Genomic DNA, 18,201 nt, shown 5'->3' with positions numbered 1-18,201 from the left:
ATTGGGCCCTTAGGTTGCAATCCTATGCAAGCATGCTTGAGAGTAAGTTCCGTAAGCCACAGTGAGACTTCTCCCTAAGTAAGCATGCCTAGGATTATGCAGTTATTTGTTTACTCCCTCCTCTGTTTGTGAGGCTTATGCTTTTGTTGCATTTAAACAGACACCATACACCCCCCCATGTGTGTCTCTGTGTGTATCATCTGTAACAGGTGTCTCCAATCTGCAGACCAGGAACCACATCTGGCCCACCACAAGGTTTTAACTGGCCTGCAGTAGCTTATTTTTTTTTTGTCAGAGCATTTCCTAATGTTTGACATTTTTACTCCTTATATATATATCATTTCTCATTTATATCATTTAAGCACAGCCTTCCATCTTTGAAATGGTCACATTTCTCTTTTGTTCTGAATCGTATCATGCTGCTTACCAAAAAGATCCAAGTCGAACTTATTCAGTCATTCTAATTGCATTCATTCATTTATAAAACTGATCTTTTTTTGACTTGTGAAAAAGTGTAAAATATATGATGTGGCCCTTGTACTGAAAAGTTTGGAGACCCCGATCTATTAAGGAAAGGTGGGAGAAAAGAGTTTTATTTTTTCGCGGATTGCAGTATTTTCCAAAGGTAGAAGCGCAGAAAGCGATGTTATGTGTTTTTATTCAAAACTTAGATTATAAGTATAAATAATAATCACTTCAGAAATATACTTGGTAGTGAGGAGGCAGGTGAGGCAGTGCCTCCTCACCGGAGTCCTTTGAAAAGCGTTGCCAGTGTGTGAGGCGTCCAAGCCCCAACAAGCCATGTGCTTTGTTGTGAGATAGGGACTTGTGATGGGTGGGGAGGGAGGTGAGGCACAGCCTCCCCACCTGTGTCCTTCAAAAAGCACTGCCACGGTGTGAGGTGTGTGAGTACTCAGAAGTGTGGTGGGTGGGGAGGCAAAGTACTACCACTTTGTGAGGTGCCCAAGCACCCACAAGCCACGCGTGGGACACCTCACACGGTGGTAGCGCTTTTTGAAGGACTCCGGTGGGGAGGCACTGTCTCACCTGCCTCCCCACCCACCACACGTCCGTGCTATAGTTGGTATAGTGTCTTGCTTATAGCATAGCTATAGCTTTATAGTATAGCTATAAGCAAGCCCCAAGCACATAGGCCTCCCCCCAAGCACATTGTTTTTCTTCCCCCCCCCTCGTCCTAGAAGCGAGCATATGTGTTTATTCCCCCTGCTGCTGTTGCTTTGGGTGGACTGTCATCTTTGTTTTGCTTTTCACAGGGGTGGGAGGCTGCCCCTGAAGCTGCTAGGCCTGAAACGGTTGCCAAGGGCAACGAGCACGCCTTTCCCCTCCTCCCCCCATCCGCAACCCTCGGGCTGTATTCATTCAAACCGAGCGAATCACAGAACGTCGATGGCTGAAGGGAGGGGCGGAGGCGCCGGCTTCTCCCGTGATGCTCCGCGCGCAGGGTGGGGATAGGAGTGGGCGGGGCCGCGGAGGGGAGGGCAGAGAGCAAGAGCGACGCCATATTGGATGGCTCTGAAGGGAGGAGGGCTGTCTGGGTAGGTGAGGGGGGGCCCTGCGCCCTCCTGGGTTCTCCATCTGACCTACTCCTCCCTTGCCCAGGTGAAGGGGGGTGGAGCATGGGGGAGGAGGGGCTTCCTTCTGTTGCCTGCAGTGGGGAGGAGGCCTTGAATGAAATGAGGTGAGGGGGGTTGTAGTATTGGGGTGTTTCTTGAAAGGTGGGGGGCTTCAGCTGTGATGGGAGGAGGTGCCCCCCCTCTTACCCCCCCACCCTGGGTGGCGATTGGGTTTCTGGGTATTGCTTGAAAGGAACCCCCCCATTCAGCACTAAGCAGGAGGGGGGGTTTAACACAGTGGGGTAGTTGGAGTTGTTTTATGGGGGGAAGGGCAAGTGAGTTGGAGCTGAGAGAATAAAAGTATCCTCTTCCCTCCCCTCCTACTGCTCAGGTGAGGAGTCTGGGAGTGAGCCCCCCCTTTTCTGCAGTATTGTGAATGGGTATGAAGCTTTTGTGTCATGCTGTGGAGGGTGATGTGGTTAGGGTGCCGATGTGTAGGAGAAAGGGAGGTGTTTTTCCTGTCTTGTCTTAGTCCTGAACGTCTGGGGTGGGTGGGAAGGGGAACCCTCTCTTTCCAGCCCTAAGGGGAGTTAATACCTGAAGGCTTTTGATCCAGTGGGGGATTGTATTACTGGGGTAGGAGAACTAAACTTCAGTGGGGTGACTGTAAAAGTGAGGCACCTGCCCTACTTCCTTCTTGGCCCCCCCAAGTGAGGGATGAGAGTTCCTCTGCTCATTTTTGCAATAAGAAGGGGGCTCTGATGCATGGGTTGGATTAATAGGCTATTCATAAGAGATGGGGCTATTCCGGGAAGAGGAGCTAATATACAGGTGTTAATTTGTGAGAGAGTGGAGGAGGGGTGCCCCATTTCCATTTGCCCCCAGCACACGTGAAGATAAGAATTGGGAGTGTCTGGGAGAAGTTACTTATTTTTCTGTGTTGAGAATTGTATCATTGAACTTTTTGCAGGAGGGAGGTTAATTGATAGGGAGGGAGACCACACTGCAGTTGAGTGAATGAAAGAAGGTAGTACTCCTCTTCCAGGCTTCTTTCCCTCCTCCTTTGTCTACCCCGCCCCATGCTCAAGTGTAAGGGGACTTTGGTCTTCTTGGAGAAGCCCCCATCTCAAATTGGGAGTGATGGAGGATTCCTCCCTTCTGTTGAACAATGGGGTGTTGTGTGAAAGAACCCTTGCTTTAGTGGAGTGTGTCTTATGGGGATAAGGGGATAACCCTTGCTTTAGTGTAGTGTGTCTTATGGAAGCTCATTGTGGAGGGAGGGTTTAAATTGTAGTTGAGATGAAAAGGTGGTAGTACTCACCTTTGTCATTATGGGGACAAGTTATGGTTGTGACTCCCACCTAACCTGGGCAATGTTAGTCATTGGCTGCGTGGTATCTGCTGGGTTGGGGAGGCTTTTGTTAGAAGGCTTTTTTCAGGGGTACAGTCCTTAAGCAGGGTTGTCTGGATTTTAGTCTACAAAGGGAGAAGAATGGTTGTAATGCAAGGGCAGTTGAATGTGTTGTGTTGATAAGTGGACTAGGTTATGGAGCATAATTGCTGAAGGCATGGGTGGGAGAACACTTGATTTGGAGATATGCATTTATTTTTGTGGGGGAACTTATGATGGGGTGTAGTGATATACAGTATTTGCCAGGTTTCCAGCAGGCTATTGGTGGGATGTATAGATCTGATCTGTAGGGAGGAACCTGCTACATCTGAATAAGTGGGCAGTTGCAAGTAGAATTGCCTTGCAACTGCCCACTTATTCAGATGTAGCAGTTTCCTCCCTATAGATCAGATCAATATATCCTGCCAAATACTGTATATCACTACTCCCATGATATCCCCCACCAAAACAAATCCATGTCTCCAAATCAAGAGTTTGTCTTGATTTTGCTATACACGGTTTGCCTCACGAAAATTACCTTTGGGTATGTGTGTGTAATGAGGGTGTAGCTGCCCTTGAATAATTGGGTAGGTGCTAATATTTGTGGGCCTGGTGGTTGTATGGAGAACAGTATTATATTTGGGAGGTTGGATTGGCAAAGGTACATGGGTGTACAGATTTACGGGGTCTTGCATTTGAGGAGATTTTTAAGGGTGGGTAGACATAGTATCTATAATGTAGACTGGGGAGGAAGGCAATGTTTGCAGCTGTTAATGTAGTAACTTTGTGTTTCAGAGGCTACTGCTTTGTGTGTGTGTGGGGGGGGTGTCTTTCATTTGATAAACTAGACTGTTAATCTCTCAGTTTGGGGGGGATGTGGATCTCAAATCAGTATGGCTAGAACAGGGTACTAGGAAAGCATTTTTAAAATTTGTGAGGACATGAGATTACAGAAGAAATTCAAGTCATGTCCTTTGCTGTTGGTTGAGGTGTATTTTTAAATGGCAACTGACTAGGGCTGTTTGGAAGATCAAGGGTCAGAGTGGTTGACTTTTAAAGCAATGAATAGATCTTGAGCAAGACTTCTTGCAAAGTAAGCATTGGTGATTGGCTCCTGGCTTTTTGAACTGAATTGTGATCACTTAGTTCACTCCCTGGTGAGTAGGAGTGCTGAGAGTGCATGAATAGGTGTGGAGAGGATAGCATATTTTCAGGGCAGTGTATATGCTGTTGTTATTGCAGGAGTGTAACTCTACCCATGCCTTGAATTCAGCCTCCCAAGAATCTTCATTTTTAATTTTAAAACACCATAAGTTTCTAGCCCTCATGGTTAGAAGGATGTGCTTTTTCCTGGCCTGCAGCTAACAAGCATAATAAATTACATGAACTGGGGGGGGAGGTGAGTGGAGAAGTGAGCTAATTAATATGTCATGGTTCCAGCTTTTAGTACTGTTTGATTTTGATTATACTCAGCCTTGCTCGTATTTGTGGAGTTGGGAAATACTGCATAGTTTAGGCACCTGGTTTGTGAAACCTCTGGGATCGTTTGAGCACTAATTTGATATAAAATGGTGACACATACGTTGCGTTGTGATTCAATGCCATTGATGACAGCTCTTTACCAACTCTTGAAGAGGAGTTGAACAAGGAATGTGTAGTGATTTCCCTTGGTGATGATTTCTGCAATGTACATGAGGACAGCACTTGACATGTTGGTACTTCTTTTTTGTAGCAGATTGGTAACACTCGGGATTCCATGAATGAAAGATCATAAGGCAGTTGTCAGATACCTTGGCTTTCCTCCCCCACCTTTCCATCATGGACCAAGATTACGAGAGGCGCCTTCTTCGTCAGATCAACATCCAGAATGAAAATATGATGCCTTGTGTAAGTCCTGTAAAACTACTTACAAATTTTTCACTTGATATGAGTATAAAGGAGAAGTCATCTTGGATGGCTTCTTGATGTTACATTTCCCTGGGTATCATACAAGCTGTTCATCCTGTTTATCAGGAGTTTTGGAAATGTCAGAAAAAGCACAGTGGAAGTTTTTCCTTATTTGGTAGAGCTTCCCAGTTTTTATGGAGCAGCAAGTTGTCAGCATTTCTAACCATGAAAAATTTATCTCTGGGGAGCACTGAATCTCTCAGAGGGGGAGAAAAGGAGACTATAGCCTTTCTGCTGTTGCTGCCATTAAGCAGAACAGACTAAGAAATGCTAATCTGTAGCAGATCACTTAAAGATCTATTAGTAGATCCCTATCTCTGCTCCCTGCCCCTGCTGTAGAACCTAGTAGTTGCTATCGTAATAGTACTATGAAAGATCATGCAGAAGAAGAGGAATTGAGCATAATCTGGTAGAACCAAACAGATAACATCTTACAGTGTTTACATTTAGCGGAGGGGACCACCTTCTCCAATTGACCTCAGCATAGCATATTTTCCAGTGACTGTTTGCTGGTGTCTCCTTCTCAGTTATGAACTCTGGGGACTGAGAACTGACTTCTCATTGCTTCTGTAATGTTGGTTGCTTTGAGAAATCTTTTGTTGAAAAATGATATATAAATATCCTAAGAGCTTTATTGACATCGTTGAGTCCAGCTGCTCTTCTTGTAGTGGGAAAGAAACCCAAGCTGTATCAGGCAAAAGCGAGATTACCATGTTCTCCTCTTCCTATTTTGTTTTCCAAACTTGCAGGTAGCAGACATGAGGCGAACTCTGACGCCTTCCAACTCCCCAGTTTCTTCCCCTAGCAAACATGGCGACAGGTTTATTCCTTCTAGAGCTGGGGCAAACTGGAGCATAAGCTTCCACAGAATAAATGTAAGTGTTGCAAATAAAGCCTCTTGGAGTCTGTGCCTGATGGGGAGGAATGACTGGCTTCAACCAGCCTGGGGGAGGACCACTTCATTGCAAGAAGCTCAGTAGCAGACCTCCAGCAGGTCACTGGTTGTTTGCTGATTCTCAGCTACCCTTCCTTCCTTGTGACTCAGCATGCATTTCTTGGGCACTGTTTTATGCATAGAGTGTAGGTGATAAGTCTCCTTAATTTTTCTCAAGGGACTTTCTCCTTTTTAACCCTAACTGAACGAATTTTCAGGCTGTATTCCAGGAACCCTGGAGTTCCATGGAAGCTCATCAGGAGTTCTTCAGTGAGATCAGCAGCAGCAGACACCTTGACTCTTCCCTGCTTTGTCCCTTAGGATGTTAAAAAGATCTCTAGCCCCAGGAGGAAGGGAGTAGAGGGAGCACACCATCTATGCCAGTGTTCCCCAACCTTTTTTCACTTCGTACCCCTTGGCAGCCCATTTCCATAAATTATCCCCCTCGTATTAGCAAATGTTTGTAATATAGGTGCTGTTATTTTGAATTTATGTCGTAACTAAATAAATAATCCAATAATGGGATTAAAAGGCAATGGGATAATTTTTATAAAACACAACAAATATTTAGTGTGATCCTCGAACTTGTTTTGAGGCACATAGTTTTTTGAAATCAGGTTCAACTGATGTAAGATACAGTCTTAATTCTGGAACTGCATTCAGCTTACTTCGGTATTTATTTTTTATGAAGGCATAAGAAGAGAGCTCTGTCTACCAGCTCCATATCCCTGTTTGTACAGCTGGCATGTTTTGTTTGTAAATGCCAGAAGAGTAAGGAAGGTTTTGTGCTACCCTGTACGCTGGGGCTTAGGACAGTCCTCATCTCCTATATCCTAAAACCTTTATGTACTGCATACTTCCTGTATTGTATTCATTGCAGTATTTTCTCTTCTTACTTGTTTGAAGAACTGAAGACTGCCTTTTCACTGTTTTGCACCAAACTGTTATCCATGTCCTGAGAAATTCTTAGTGATTGATCACTTTCCACATTGTTTCAACTTGTTTATGTTTTTTACAGCTTTTTTTTACAACTTTTTCAGCATTGTTTTTACATTACAACTTTTTCAGCATGACCAAAAACTAACAGTTGGTGGGGTTTTCACAACCAGCTAACTACCTTCCTTTCTGCCTTGCCAGCCCCTCAAGGCATTCTAATACAAAACTGCCTTTTTCTGCCATTATTCAGTTCTTTTTCGAGTACCCCTAAAGGTCCTGTCAAGGAGCCCTGGGAGTACATGTATCTTGGGTTGGGAACCACTAATCTAAGCCACTGCCATTCCATGTATACCAATAGAAGGCACCCCAAGGTCACAGGGTATGGTCTGAGGCTCTGTAATGCAACCTCTTTGTGTAACTAGGCAGATTTCAGTCTGCTTGGTCAGTGTTTGGATGAGTGACTATTTGGGAACCCCTCATGAGCTGTCTTGAGTTCCACCTTGGAGAAAGTAGGGAAATAAAGTGTAGTAGACAAAAACAAACAGAAGAGCACCTGAGTACTCCCTCTGACTCTTGAGTAGTGCAGATGAAGGGAACAGGAGGGCTTTCTGAAGCCTGCAGAGGCTGCGCACTCACCTGCGGCCTCTTCGGGCTTCAGAATGGCTGAAAGGAGGAGAAAAAAAAGTCCTCCAAAATTGGAAATAACTTTTTTTGGTTATTCTGAAGCCCACAGAGGCTGCAGGTGATGCACACAGCCCCTGAAGGCATCTGAAAGCCCTCCAGAAGTGTCTGGAGCAGAGCTCGAGTCCGCTTCGGAGGGTTTAATGGGCCAAAATCCATGGATTTGCTTATCTGTGGTTTTCGGTGTGCATGAGGGACCCATTCTTGGACCTTGAGATTTTGAATACTGAGGCCCCATCTATAGTGATAATTGTAATAGTAAGCTGCTTTGATTGAAAAGTGGAATATAAATTATAAGTAAAACAAGCTACATTCTCCCATCTGCCACTCTTTCCCTTCAGTTTGTAGTAACTGAGTTAATGCTGGATGTTGGATCTTGGAAACCTCTGGCTTAGTGTACATCTCTTTCCCCTTTTAGGAAAATGAGAAGTCTCCGAGTCAGAACAGGAAAGCAAAAGACGCCACCTCAGACAATGGCAAAGGTAGAGAAGTGTCCTCCTTGCTCATCTCTTGTTCTTGAATCTGTAATCATTTGTGAATACTGGATATATTGCATCTGGGCATCTCTTGACCTTGGGAAGGACCTAATTCTTGAACAACTTGATCTTTGGATGGTGCTGTCTTGGGTGGGGGGAACCTTCTGTGTTTTTCCACTAGAGGGAGTGAAACCAGGTCTTTAATGCCTTGCAGCTGGTACTTGCTAGATGCCTTATTGAGCCACCTTCAAGGTCTCCCTGGTTTTCTTCTCTGTGTAGATGGCCTTGCTTATTCGGCCTTGCTAAAGAACGAACTCCTGGGAGCTGGGATTGAGAAGGTGCAGGACCCCCAGACCGAGGACAGGCGGCTGCAGCCCTCCACACCCGAAAAGAAGAGTCTGTTCACGGTAGGGTAGATGAATAAGGAAGGATTGAACCTTGGACCAGGGCCAAGGCAGTCTGCTTTAACTGTCTTGCTGATCTACTGTGGCCACAATCTCCCTTTCAGTCCTCCCTGGAAGGAAGGCTCTTGACAACTACATACCTGGGTGACCCTGAAGTGTGCCAGCTGAAGGAAATGGTCCTTGGGTGGAATCTTCCTCTTTGTTTTCACATAGTAAAAGTACCACACTTTGTAGGATCTAAGTTATCTTTACTAGATGCCTGGGCTTTACCAGTCAGAACTAGATGTAAAAGGGTGGCACGGGGTCAGAAGCAATTGCCTGTTGCATGCCATGAACGATACATTCTGGCCACACAGGTATGGCAGAATTCTGGCCATATAGAATTGCAGTTTTAGAAATTGGTCAGTGGGATTTGGACTGGCCTGCCTACCCCTCCAGTAAAGGACCAATGCTTATATTTGAATTTGCAGAAGGAGAGAGACAAGATCTTTAATTTCTGGCTGCCCATTTGGGATTATTCTATACAACACTCCTCTTCTATGTTGTCATGCAGTACTCCCTCACCACGAAACGTTCCAGTCCGGATGACGGCAATGAGGTCTCTCCATATTCTCTCTCCCCTGTCAGCAACAAAAGGTTGGCTTAACCCCCCATTCACTGTAATACAGGGTAAAGGTTCCAGAGGCTTCTTTCTTGCCCCTAAGAGATTTAGGAGCTGGAACTGGTATCACCCTTCCAATTGTCAGTAGGGTAGAGGAGAGCCTGGAGCAGCGCATGGAGCAGTGCTGTTTGTCTGTCTTGTCTGATCCACCCATTGCTGTGCTCTTCTCTACCTCCTTCTTACTGACCTTAGATTAGTTTTTAGCACTCGGGACTGTAGGTGGCAGGTTCTAGGTTTAAATGCCTCCTCGTATTAAAACAGAACTTAGAAAGCTAGTAGAGCCAGGAGAAAAGTCCTGGCCTAGCATTCAAAAGCATACTGTGGAAACACCCATAGATCTCAGTGATTCCCAAACTGGTGGGTTATGACCCACCAAACAGGGAAGCACTCCTCCCTGGCCCTTAAGACTCAGGGTGGTGAGGGATGGCAGCGATGCGATTCCCAGGATCATGCTGCTGTCAGGGCCAGAGGGGGGTTGTTTCTACTCACAATAGCAAGCACTGGCAGGGCTCTGCAGGGCTCCCCAAGCCTGTAAATAGTGAAAAAGTGCAATTGCAAACCACTTCTGGTTTGCATGAAACTGGAAGTGGTTTGTGATGGCGCATTTTTACTGTTTACTTGGGGAGCCCTATTGAGGGGCTCCTGGGGTTCCCAGGACACCAGTGCTTGCTGTTGTCCCCCTTTTGGCCCCACCAGCAGCATGATCCTGGGGATTGAGTTATCATCCCCACCCCATCCCCACAAAGACTTACTGCGGTCCCAAGGTCCAAGCTGGACGTTGGGAACTGCTTCACTATCCAATTCTTACTTGTAATTGGCAAGTTTTGTGTGTGAAAGGAAGCAAATTCTGAATTGCAAATAAAAACCTAGTTTATGTTCCCAGTCAAACGATTTGAATGGTTGGATCAGGATTAAGTTATAAGCTGTGGTGTTCCCCTTGCATATCTAGCTTAATAAAAAAACTTCCTGGTTTTTCCTGCTGAATGTTGCTTTGATGTGTGATGTCCGAGTGCCTCCTACAAACCAGGAAGTCTTCTTTTAAACCAGGCTAATTAAAGCTTATTGCTCATTCCAGTTCAGTGGTTTGTTGGAATGATATTTTACCCACCAAACCAGACCAAACTGCCTTGCAGGGGAACTCTGGGGTAAATGCTGTTTAACAACTGCTTGATCCAGTTTTAATGCTAAAATGTGGCTTGGTATTTATGAACGTGAGCTTCTTGTTCTCATATGTCCGTCTTGCATGTAAGGGGAGAAGATAAGCTTTGCAAGCCCATTTATTATATTAAATTGACTTGCTATAAAGTCTAGTAAATGTAGCTCCTTATTTCTTATGAATTGTGTTTTGTAATACCAGACTTCTGAGTAGGTTAATGATCCAGGATACTGCATTGGGGCCTGATTAAACCATAGTTTAACATTGCATTTGAATGGGGCTCCTGACTTTAAGATGTCTTGATACACTTTAGTGCTTGTACGTTGAACACTACAGATCATTTAATATTAAGATCATTGTGTTTTCTATGTTCTAGTGGGAAGTAAAAATGCATCTGGTGCCTTTGCAGGGCTAACAGTGACTCTGTTTCTATCTACAGCCAGAAGTTGCTACGATCCCCTCGAAAACCAACAAGAAAGATTTCCAAGATTCCATTCAAAGTCCTAGACGCTCCTGAACTGCAGGATGACTTCTACTTGAACCTGGTTGACTGGTCATCCCTCAATGTTCTTAGCGTAGGCCTTGGGACATGCGTTTATCTCTGGAGTGCCTGTACCAGTCAGGTGGGAGTAGTGATGTTCCTATCTTCTGCATTCAAAAAGACTTGCAGTGCAAGTCTAAGAAAAAGCATGCTTACTAGGGGCTAAACCTCGTTTAATTTGTTGGGGTTTACTTATGAGTAAGCATTACTAGGATTGCAGTGTTTGTTGCTTTCTCTTCCAACCTTGGTTAATAGGCAGTCAGTTGTGTGGAATGTCAGCCCAGGTGTGTGTGTGCACACTGTGGTTCCTGCATTAAATGCTTAAGAGAACAGGCAAGCCAGGCAGCCCAATCCTAACTTGTCCTGGAATGGAGAGGCTGGCTGACCCACCCCATATCCAGTGTGAGGTGGCACAGATCCAAGCAGTCCTGAGCTATGCTGGGCTGCCTGGCACAAATGCTGGATCCTGGCCCCACCGCATGCCCACAGGCCTGCCTGCCCTCTTCCACCCTGTAACACCTCCTCTCCACGCTCCTCCCAGACCCCTGTACCAGCCGAGCTCAGCTGGTGTGAACTTACATGGTTCTATCACTGTGGAAGCTGGATACAGCCTACATGGGCCAGCGCACATTGTTGCGCCGGCCTGGCTGACACCAGAGGAGGTGCAAACGTGCTTTACAGCATGTTTGTGACTCTCCTGGACAGGCACAAGGAACTTGCACTGGGCCATCCCCCGTTTAGGATTGCACATTCTAGCAAAACATTCAAAAAGCCTGACTGGTGTAAATGTGAAGTGTTGCTCCTGTTTCAGTCCAGAATAAAGTTGAGTATCTGGTAATAGAAAGCTGAGTGATGTTGGCAGTCTCTTGACAGCTGCCCTTCCTTGCTTTTCAGCTGCCATGCAGGCGATGGCTTGGAAGGCTTCCGAGTTGAAACAGAGTCATTTTTTTCCTCCCCAATTCTAGAGATCTGTGCTGACTTTTGCTTGTGTTTTCCCTTTTCAAGGTGACCCGATTGTGTGACCTGTCTGTGGAAGGCGATTCTGTAACATCCGTGGGCTGGTCGGAGCGGGTCAGTATGCTGCCGTTGCAGCTAGGGAGTGAGATTTGGGAGCAGAGCCCAACAGCTGAGTCAGTTTCTTGTAACAATAGTGTAGTCTGGGCTGTGCATATTCTAAGTGCAGAAAATATGCAAAATCTGATGCTGGCCATAAAGTTAAGCAATGTTGTATTTAGATTTATTTAAAATTTTAAATTGAGATAAAATTTTAAATCTAAATTTTTAGATGTATTTAAAAAGTGACAAGTCAGTTTGCTTTATTTAAATGGTGTTACTTCATGAGTTTGTTGTGGTTTTCTATCTGATAAATCATAAACCATAATCTTGTGGCATGTAAATGTGTTCCAGAAACACTGAATCTTATAAATTGTATCAAAAATGTGTTACTGTGATCTTCTAAAATGCCTTAAATTCTCACCTTGGAGGGGGCAGGCATAGTGAGTGGTGGTTTTATTTCCCAGAGTTGTTCTACAGCTGAAGTGAAAGGGTGTAGGGGGGGGGGGGGGAGAAACAGTGCAGAGATTCCACCTCTATTTCTGGAGGTGTTCTGGGCAAGCCATTGAATAAACTGTGCTTTACATCCACTTTTGTATTCAGGGCAACCTGGTAGCGGTTGGAACCCACAAGGGGTTTGTACAGATCTGGGATGCTGCAGCTGGGAAGAAGCTCTCCATGCTGGAGGGTCACACAGCCAGAGTAGGTAAGAAAAACAGAACAAGACAAACAAGTGCCTTTTCTCCCTTGCAGAATTTGAAAAATAAAACATTATGTAGACAGTTGATGTCTTATAAATAGTGACCCTAAACTGTTTGGGACCTGAGTACTCATGGTCTGCCTTGAGATAACAATTTTTTGTGAATGGAAGAAGGTCCATTTTAAAGCCCTCTTTAAAGCCCAGTCAAAACAGACAGAACTTATAGTTGGAAACATTCTGCTGCTCGACAGCTTTCCTCTGAGCATCTGGAATGTTTATGAACATGTCCATGGCTGCATGTTTGTTCAACCAGTGATGGTGAAGGGAGAGTCTCTGCAAGTGACAGGCAGCTCTCCTGCTTGTAGAAGGAGGCATGTGTGTTCCCCTTGTCTAACGTGATGTAGAGCACTTTTTTTCTCAATCTTCAAGGTGCTCTAGCCTGGAACGCAGATCAGCTTTCTTCTGGCAGTCGAGACAGGATGATCCTTCAGCGAGACATCCGAACGCCTCCCATGCAAACTGAGCGGCGCCTCCAAGGCCACCGGCAAGAGGTGTGTGGGCTGAAATGGTCCACAGACCACCAGCTCCTGGCATCTGGCGGCAACGATAACAAGGTACAGTGACTGGGGCTTGCTTCCTATGTGTATATAATGTAGCCTTCGAAATAGTTTAGATCTCTAAATAGAGAAGCTGAATGGATTACATTGAATCTCAGCTAGGCAAAGCTTCTTGGCTCTGTTCTCGGGGGGGGGGGGAAGGGCACAATACTTTGGACCAGACCAGCCTCTGTCACTTCTCCTCCTCCCCCATAGGCCAGTTCTCGAGCATCATCAACTTCATAGAACACTTGACAGTTAACCAGTGTGCCAACTCCATCTATGTAAGATGGCCCCAAGGCAATCCAAGATTTCAAAGATATTACAGCATAGAAGAAGCTGAAGAGATAACCCAGTGAGAACAGTAACTAACCAGTAACTCCATTAATATTGGATGTTAAAGTGCAAAAGCAGGAGGTGTTGCCCAGGCATTTAATTAGGCCCTAAAGCTAATAAAGGTGACAAATTGATAATGACAGATCAATAATGGGAATAGTAGCAGTAGGGCTCCCTTGCAGGGAAGTTCCTTTCCCACGTTAGACTGGGAGGTAGGCTATCACGGTGCTCCAGGACAGAAGGAAAAATGCAAAGGTGGGTTTCGGGGCTGAAGGGAGTTAGAACTCTCCACAACATATTTGTATGCAACTCTGATGCAAGAACTTCTGGGAGACTGCTTGGCTCTCCATGATGTATTCTCTTCATAGCATAACTCTTGGACTGGGATTGCGCACTCATATTCTCTCAAAACTTGTTGGAATATTAGTGATGGCTTGTGTATGCTTTGTGTCTGTTAACCATAGATAAATTAGAATATTTACATACCACTTTTCAACAAAAAGGTTCACAATGGTTTGCAAAGAAAATCAAACTACAGGTCTCACTATCTAAAAAGATGCAGAAGAAACACCAGCAGATGGCCACTAGAAAGAGTGTTCACGGTGACAGTTACTCTCACCTTGCAACCACTAAATAAGACAGTTTTACTTTGGTCTGCCCTGAGAAATTCAATACATTGTCTCAATATTACTGTTACAATAAAAGTGACCATCTTATATTGGGAGGGGTGGTGGGGTGGAGGTAGGTGGAGAGGGCAGGAATGGGCCTACCTCCCATTAATGCTAGTGCTGCTGGAGCCTATTAAAAACAAGGAGATTTACGTCACACTCCTCTCTCTGCTTTCTTTCCAGCTTCTTGTCTGGAATCATTCCAGTCTGAGCCCCGTCCAGCAGTACACCGAACACCTTGCAGCTGTCAAAGCCATTGCCTGGTCCCCCCACCAGCACGGGCTGCTGGCCTCAGGGGGTGGGACAGCAGACCGCTGCATCCGCTTCTGGAACACGTTAACCGGGCAGCCCTTGCAGTGTATTGACACAGGCTCGCAAGTCTGCAATCTCGCTTGGTCCAAACATGCCAATGAACTAGTAAGGACCTCTTCATGGGGGTGATGGGTTAGTCAATTATGGGATGGTAGAAGTGTTCCATATAGGGAGCTGGGGTTGTAGTCTCTATTGGCCTCTCCTAACTTTATTTGCTGTGATAACTGGTTTGGACCTAGGCGGGGGAGATTGCAGCCACCCACTTAGCTCAAGCTCGCTAGGTAGTCTTGGGCCATGTACTTTCTCCACTAAACCTACCTCTTAGGGTAGAGGAGGATAAAATGGCACAGGGGTGAACCATGTTCATTGCCCTGAGCTTCTTTAGAGGGATGTTGGAATAAAAATACACTTATTAGAGACATGGATTCCGTTCCTTGTCCCAGTCTATTGTCATGGTTGGCATTTTATATAAGCATGTAACAAGTGCATGTCAGTGCTTCTCATATATTCAGTAATGTCACAACACAGTAAGGGGCACTGCCAAGTTTTTCAGCTGCCAAGAGATTTCTTGGCTGATCTTGAGTTTTGAACTAGGAATTTCAGTTCTTGCTTGCTTAATCTCCCTGGTTAGAAGTTACGTTTTACTGATGGAGACCATTGTAGAGAGATGGAGAGTGGGCCTTTTTCTGCCCCCCCTTTCTGCGTGGACTGCAGCAAGTCCTATTGTCTGAGCTTCTCTTGCACCCACTAGGTTCTGAGTTGGCAACTAGAGGGTACTATCCCCTGGAGTGGTACCTCTAGAGCAGCCATTTTCAACCACTGTGCCATGGCACACTGATGTGCTGCAAATGGTCTGCGGGTGTACTGTGAGAGTTTGGGAGAGGCTCATTTATTAGTAGGGCCTTTGGGGGATGTGAGCCCTTCACCAACAGCATGATGTGTCTTGTCAATTGTCAATAAACTGATGGTGTGCCTTGACAATTTTAATACCTTGCTAGTGTGCCATGAGATGAAAAAGATTGTAAATTGCTGCTCTAGAAAGTACTGTCCTCTACAATTAGAGGGTACCAGCAACTGATAGTACTGTAGTTCCATTTGTAGTTTGGAATTGGAAGGTGTCGGAACCCCTTCCTCCCTCTTAAACTCTGTGCTGGCCTGCTCTTCTTTATGACAGTGACCTGAAAGGATTTTCCTTCCACAGGTGAGCACACATGGATACTCACAGAACCAGATCCTTGTCTGGAAATACCCGTCCTTGACTCAGGTGGCAAAGCTAACTGGGCATTCTTACAGAGTCCTCTACTTGGTGAGCTTTTGTTCCCTGAACTCCTGTGACCTGCATTGTGTTTGTCTGTTACAATGACTGATTCTCTTCCTCTTTCTTCCCCCCCCCCAACCTACGAGGATTAATTTGCAGGAGAAGGGTGTTTTTGGAAGGATGGTGCTGTTCTTAATCTTACTGACTACATGCAGTGGCTGAGGTTTGCGCCCTCATCTGAAAAGGCTTTTGGGAGCCAATGAATTCTAGCCTCCTCTCCTTCCTACCTGTTTACATATGTAGTGTCCATGTTTGTGGCAAAAACAACTTCCAAGAAATGCACTTGTCTGGTTTTTGCTGACAATCTTTTTTCACCACAGGCAATGTCACCTGACGGAGAGGCCATCGTCACAGGGGCCGGGGATGAGACGTTGAGGTTTTGGAATGTCTTCAGCAAAACCCGCTCCACTAAGGTAAAAATGACTGTGTTCAGGGGCTGAGCTGTCTTCTCACTGCATGCAAGGCCAACAGTGTCGCTTCTGAGAATGGCAAGTGTGCTGTGAGGAATGTTGAAGGGCTTCTGGGAACCTCTTACTTTTCTCTGCCTCCTCCTGGGGTTGGGTCACTCTGTGTCTGTTGAGCTTTCTCTGCATTTGGCAGTAGAACATTCCTTTGGGAGTTTATGATGCAGAGACATGTTTGAATTGCCTGCCCCTCAGGGTGGGAAGCTGTTTCTTGTGCTTCTATATCAGTTGCAACCTGCTTCCACTCTGTGGAGCTCGTGATGAGTGAATCAACAGACTGGTTGCACATCTTATTGACCAGATAAGCATGCAGGTTCACATGCTGTCTGTTGGAGTGCAAAGTCCAAAAGGTATTTGCTGTGGAATCTGGCTTCCTGAGAATTTCTGCACCACTTAAGACCAAGAAGCAATTTCTTGCCCATCTTTCAAGCGCATGTTTGCAAATAAGTGTACTGGTCTGGCATAATCTCTGTAGTTAGAGGCTGAATCAAGACTGTGTTTGGATAGAGCTTCAGCACCCCACCACTGGCAAGGCAGATTGCACTGGATCATGGAAATCCATGCCAAGTTGCTTAACTAGTTTACAGGGCACAGATACATGCTTTTCATGTTGAAGAGCTTGGATATTTTGCCTTGTTGTCTTGAGCCAATGTGGCAGCTTACAGCAATAAAAATTGCTGCGTAATAAAGCAATGTGCCATAGGGCAGCACAGTCTCTCAGCAGTCAGAAATGCCCTCTTGAAATGGGCAGAAGGTTAAGAATGGAGCTGGGCATGGTCCCCTTGGAAGGGAATTCCATAAAGCCAGTGCTGCCACTGGCAAGGTCTGGTTAGTGAACCCACTCCAAATATGGGGGGTGGGGGTGGATTATGGAGGATAGCCTCTAAAGGGATGGGAATTTTATATTGAAGGAGGTAATCCTTGAGAAATAGCTTTGATTAAAAACCAGTAACTTAAAAAGTTTTGCTAAAAGTACCTCTCTTTTAAAATAACTGGGTTTAAAATGAAAGCTGAACTTAATGCCTACAGGTGATCTCTAAAAACTGAACTGCTGCTTTCTTTTGCAAAGAAAACACCTGGGAAGAAAACATTTTGTGGAGAAAACACCTTTGTCAGTTGACATGCTGCACAACAGTTTGTCCTTTTATATTGTGGCTTGGTGTTGCAGACTAGGCAGGAACTGGCAACAAGTCATTCCAGATGTCCTTCACTGATCTGTATGGAAGATCTATTCTACTCCCTATTTTATGCCTAGTTAATTGAATAATCACTGCAGTGGGGCTCAGCCAGTGTTAATTAAAATGTTTTTGATTGCCTAACCATCAACTAGCTTGTTTTACACCTTTTAATTTAGAAAGTGTCTTAATAAACAGAAAAAATTGGTTTAATCAAGGTTGTAAACTCTTTTTCCTTGGTATTTTATAAATCATGATTAAAATTGCCTCCATGTTGATTGTGCCATCCTGTAAAGAGAAACCATTCTGTTGTGCAGCCCTCGTAACATACAGGTGATCAGGTAGTGAGAACAATGTGGGTCTTAATCATTCTTTTCTTCTTTTTTTTTAATCTTAGGAGTCTGTTTCTGTTCTTAACCTCTTCACAAGGATACGGTAAAGCCCACCAAGAGACTTTTGGGGGGGTGGGGGAGAGAACCACTAACTGACGTGCATGGAACCGGGGCTGTTGTCTTGTGGGGGGGGATGGGAAGGGGAGAATGTGTCAGCTGTTTGGAGGACCTTGCAAATCCTTATTAAATACCTGGAGTATGACTGCTAGTGGATGTTATTTAGGGAAGGGGGTAGTGGGACGGAAAGCTGCCAAATGTTCCTACACTCGTCCCTACGCTCATCCTTCACTGGGGGTGGGTGCAAGCATGAGAGGGCTTTAAAGAGAAAAAATTTTAATATTATATATTGAGGGGTGTGTATGTGTGTGTGTGTAAAACTGTGTGAGTGAGTGTTTGCATGCTTGGGACCATTAAAGAAGGAATGAGATTGTCTCAGTCCTTGGGAGGAAGTTAGAGGAGGGTGTTTTCATATATTGTTGTCCATATG

The 18,201-nt window shown here is 45.2% G+C and overlaps 1 protein-coding gene across 5 annotated transcripts; it reads left to right on the top strand.

Annotated features, from left to right (window-relative positions):
• The first annotated feature begins 1,488 nt into the window (after positions 1–1,488).
• On the top strand, positions 1,489–17,821 carry FZR1 (fizzy and cell division cycle 20 related 1). 5 transcript variants are annotated; one of them, XM_066635274.1, is made up of 14 exons: positions 1,489–1,556; positions 4,697–4,851; positions 5,661–5,786; positions 7,881–7,944; positions 8,218–8,345; positions 8,896–8,978; positions 10,599–10,782; positions 11,706–11,771; positions 12,357–12,459; positions 12,883–13,067; positions 14,237–14,470; positions 15,567–15,671; positions 16,004–16,096; positions 17,720–17,821. In XM_066635274.1, exons 2-14 carry the CDS (start codon positions 4,783–4,785, stop codon positions 17,759–17,761), a joined length of 1,482 nt encoding a protein of 493 aa, XP_066491371.1. In that variant the 5' UTR covers positions 1,489–1,556; positions 4,697–4,782; the 3' UTR covers positions 17,762–17,821. The 5 variants fall into 5 exon arrangements, with proteins under 5 accessions (XP_066491371.1, XP_066491375.1, XP_066491373.1 ...); XM_066635278.1 differs by lacking the exon at positions 17,720–17,821 and adding an exon at positions 17,177–17,682; XM_066635276.1 differs by having other exon boundaries at positions 1,506–1,556; positions 4,700–4,851.
• Positions 17,822–18,201: the final 380 nt, after the last annotated feature.

The sequence above is a fragment of the Tiliqua scincoides genome, chromosome 8 (genome assembly GCF_035046505.1).
Source record: "Tiliqua scincoides isolate rTilSci1 chromosome 8, rTilSci1.hap2, whole genome shotgun sequence".
Classification (NCBI taxonomy): Eukaryota; Metazoa; Chordata; class Lepidosauria; order Squamata; family Scincidae; genus Tiliqua; species Tiliqua scincoides.
The sequence above is the reverse complement of the archived record's forward strand: the minus strand, read 5'-3'. Positions and strand labels throughout refer to the sequence as shown.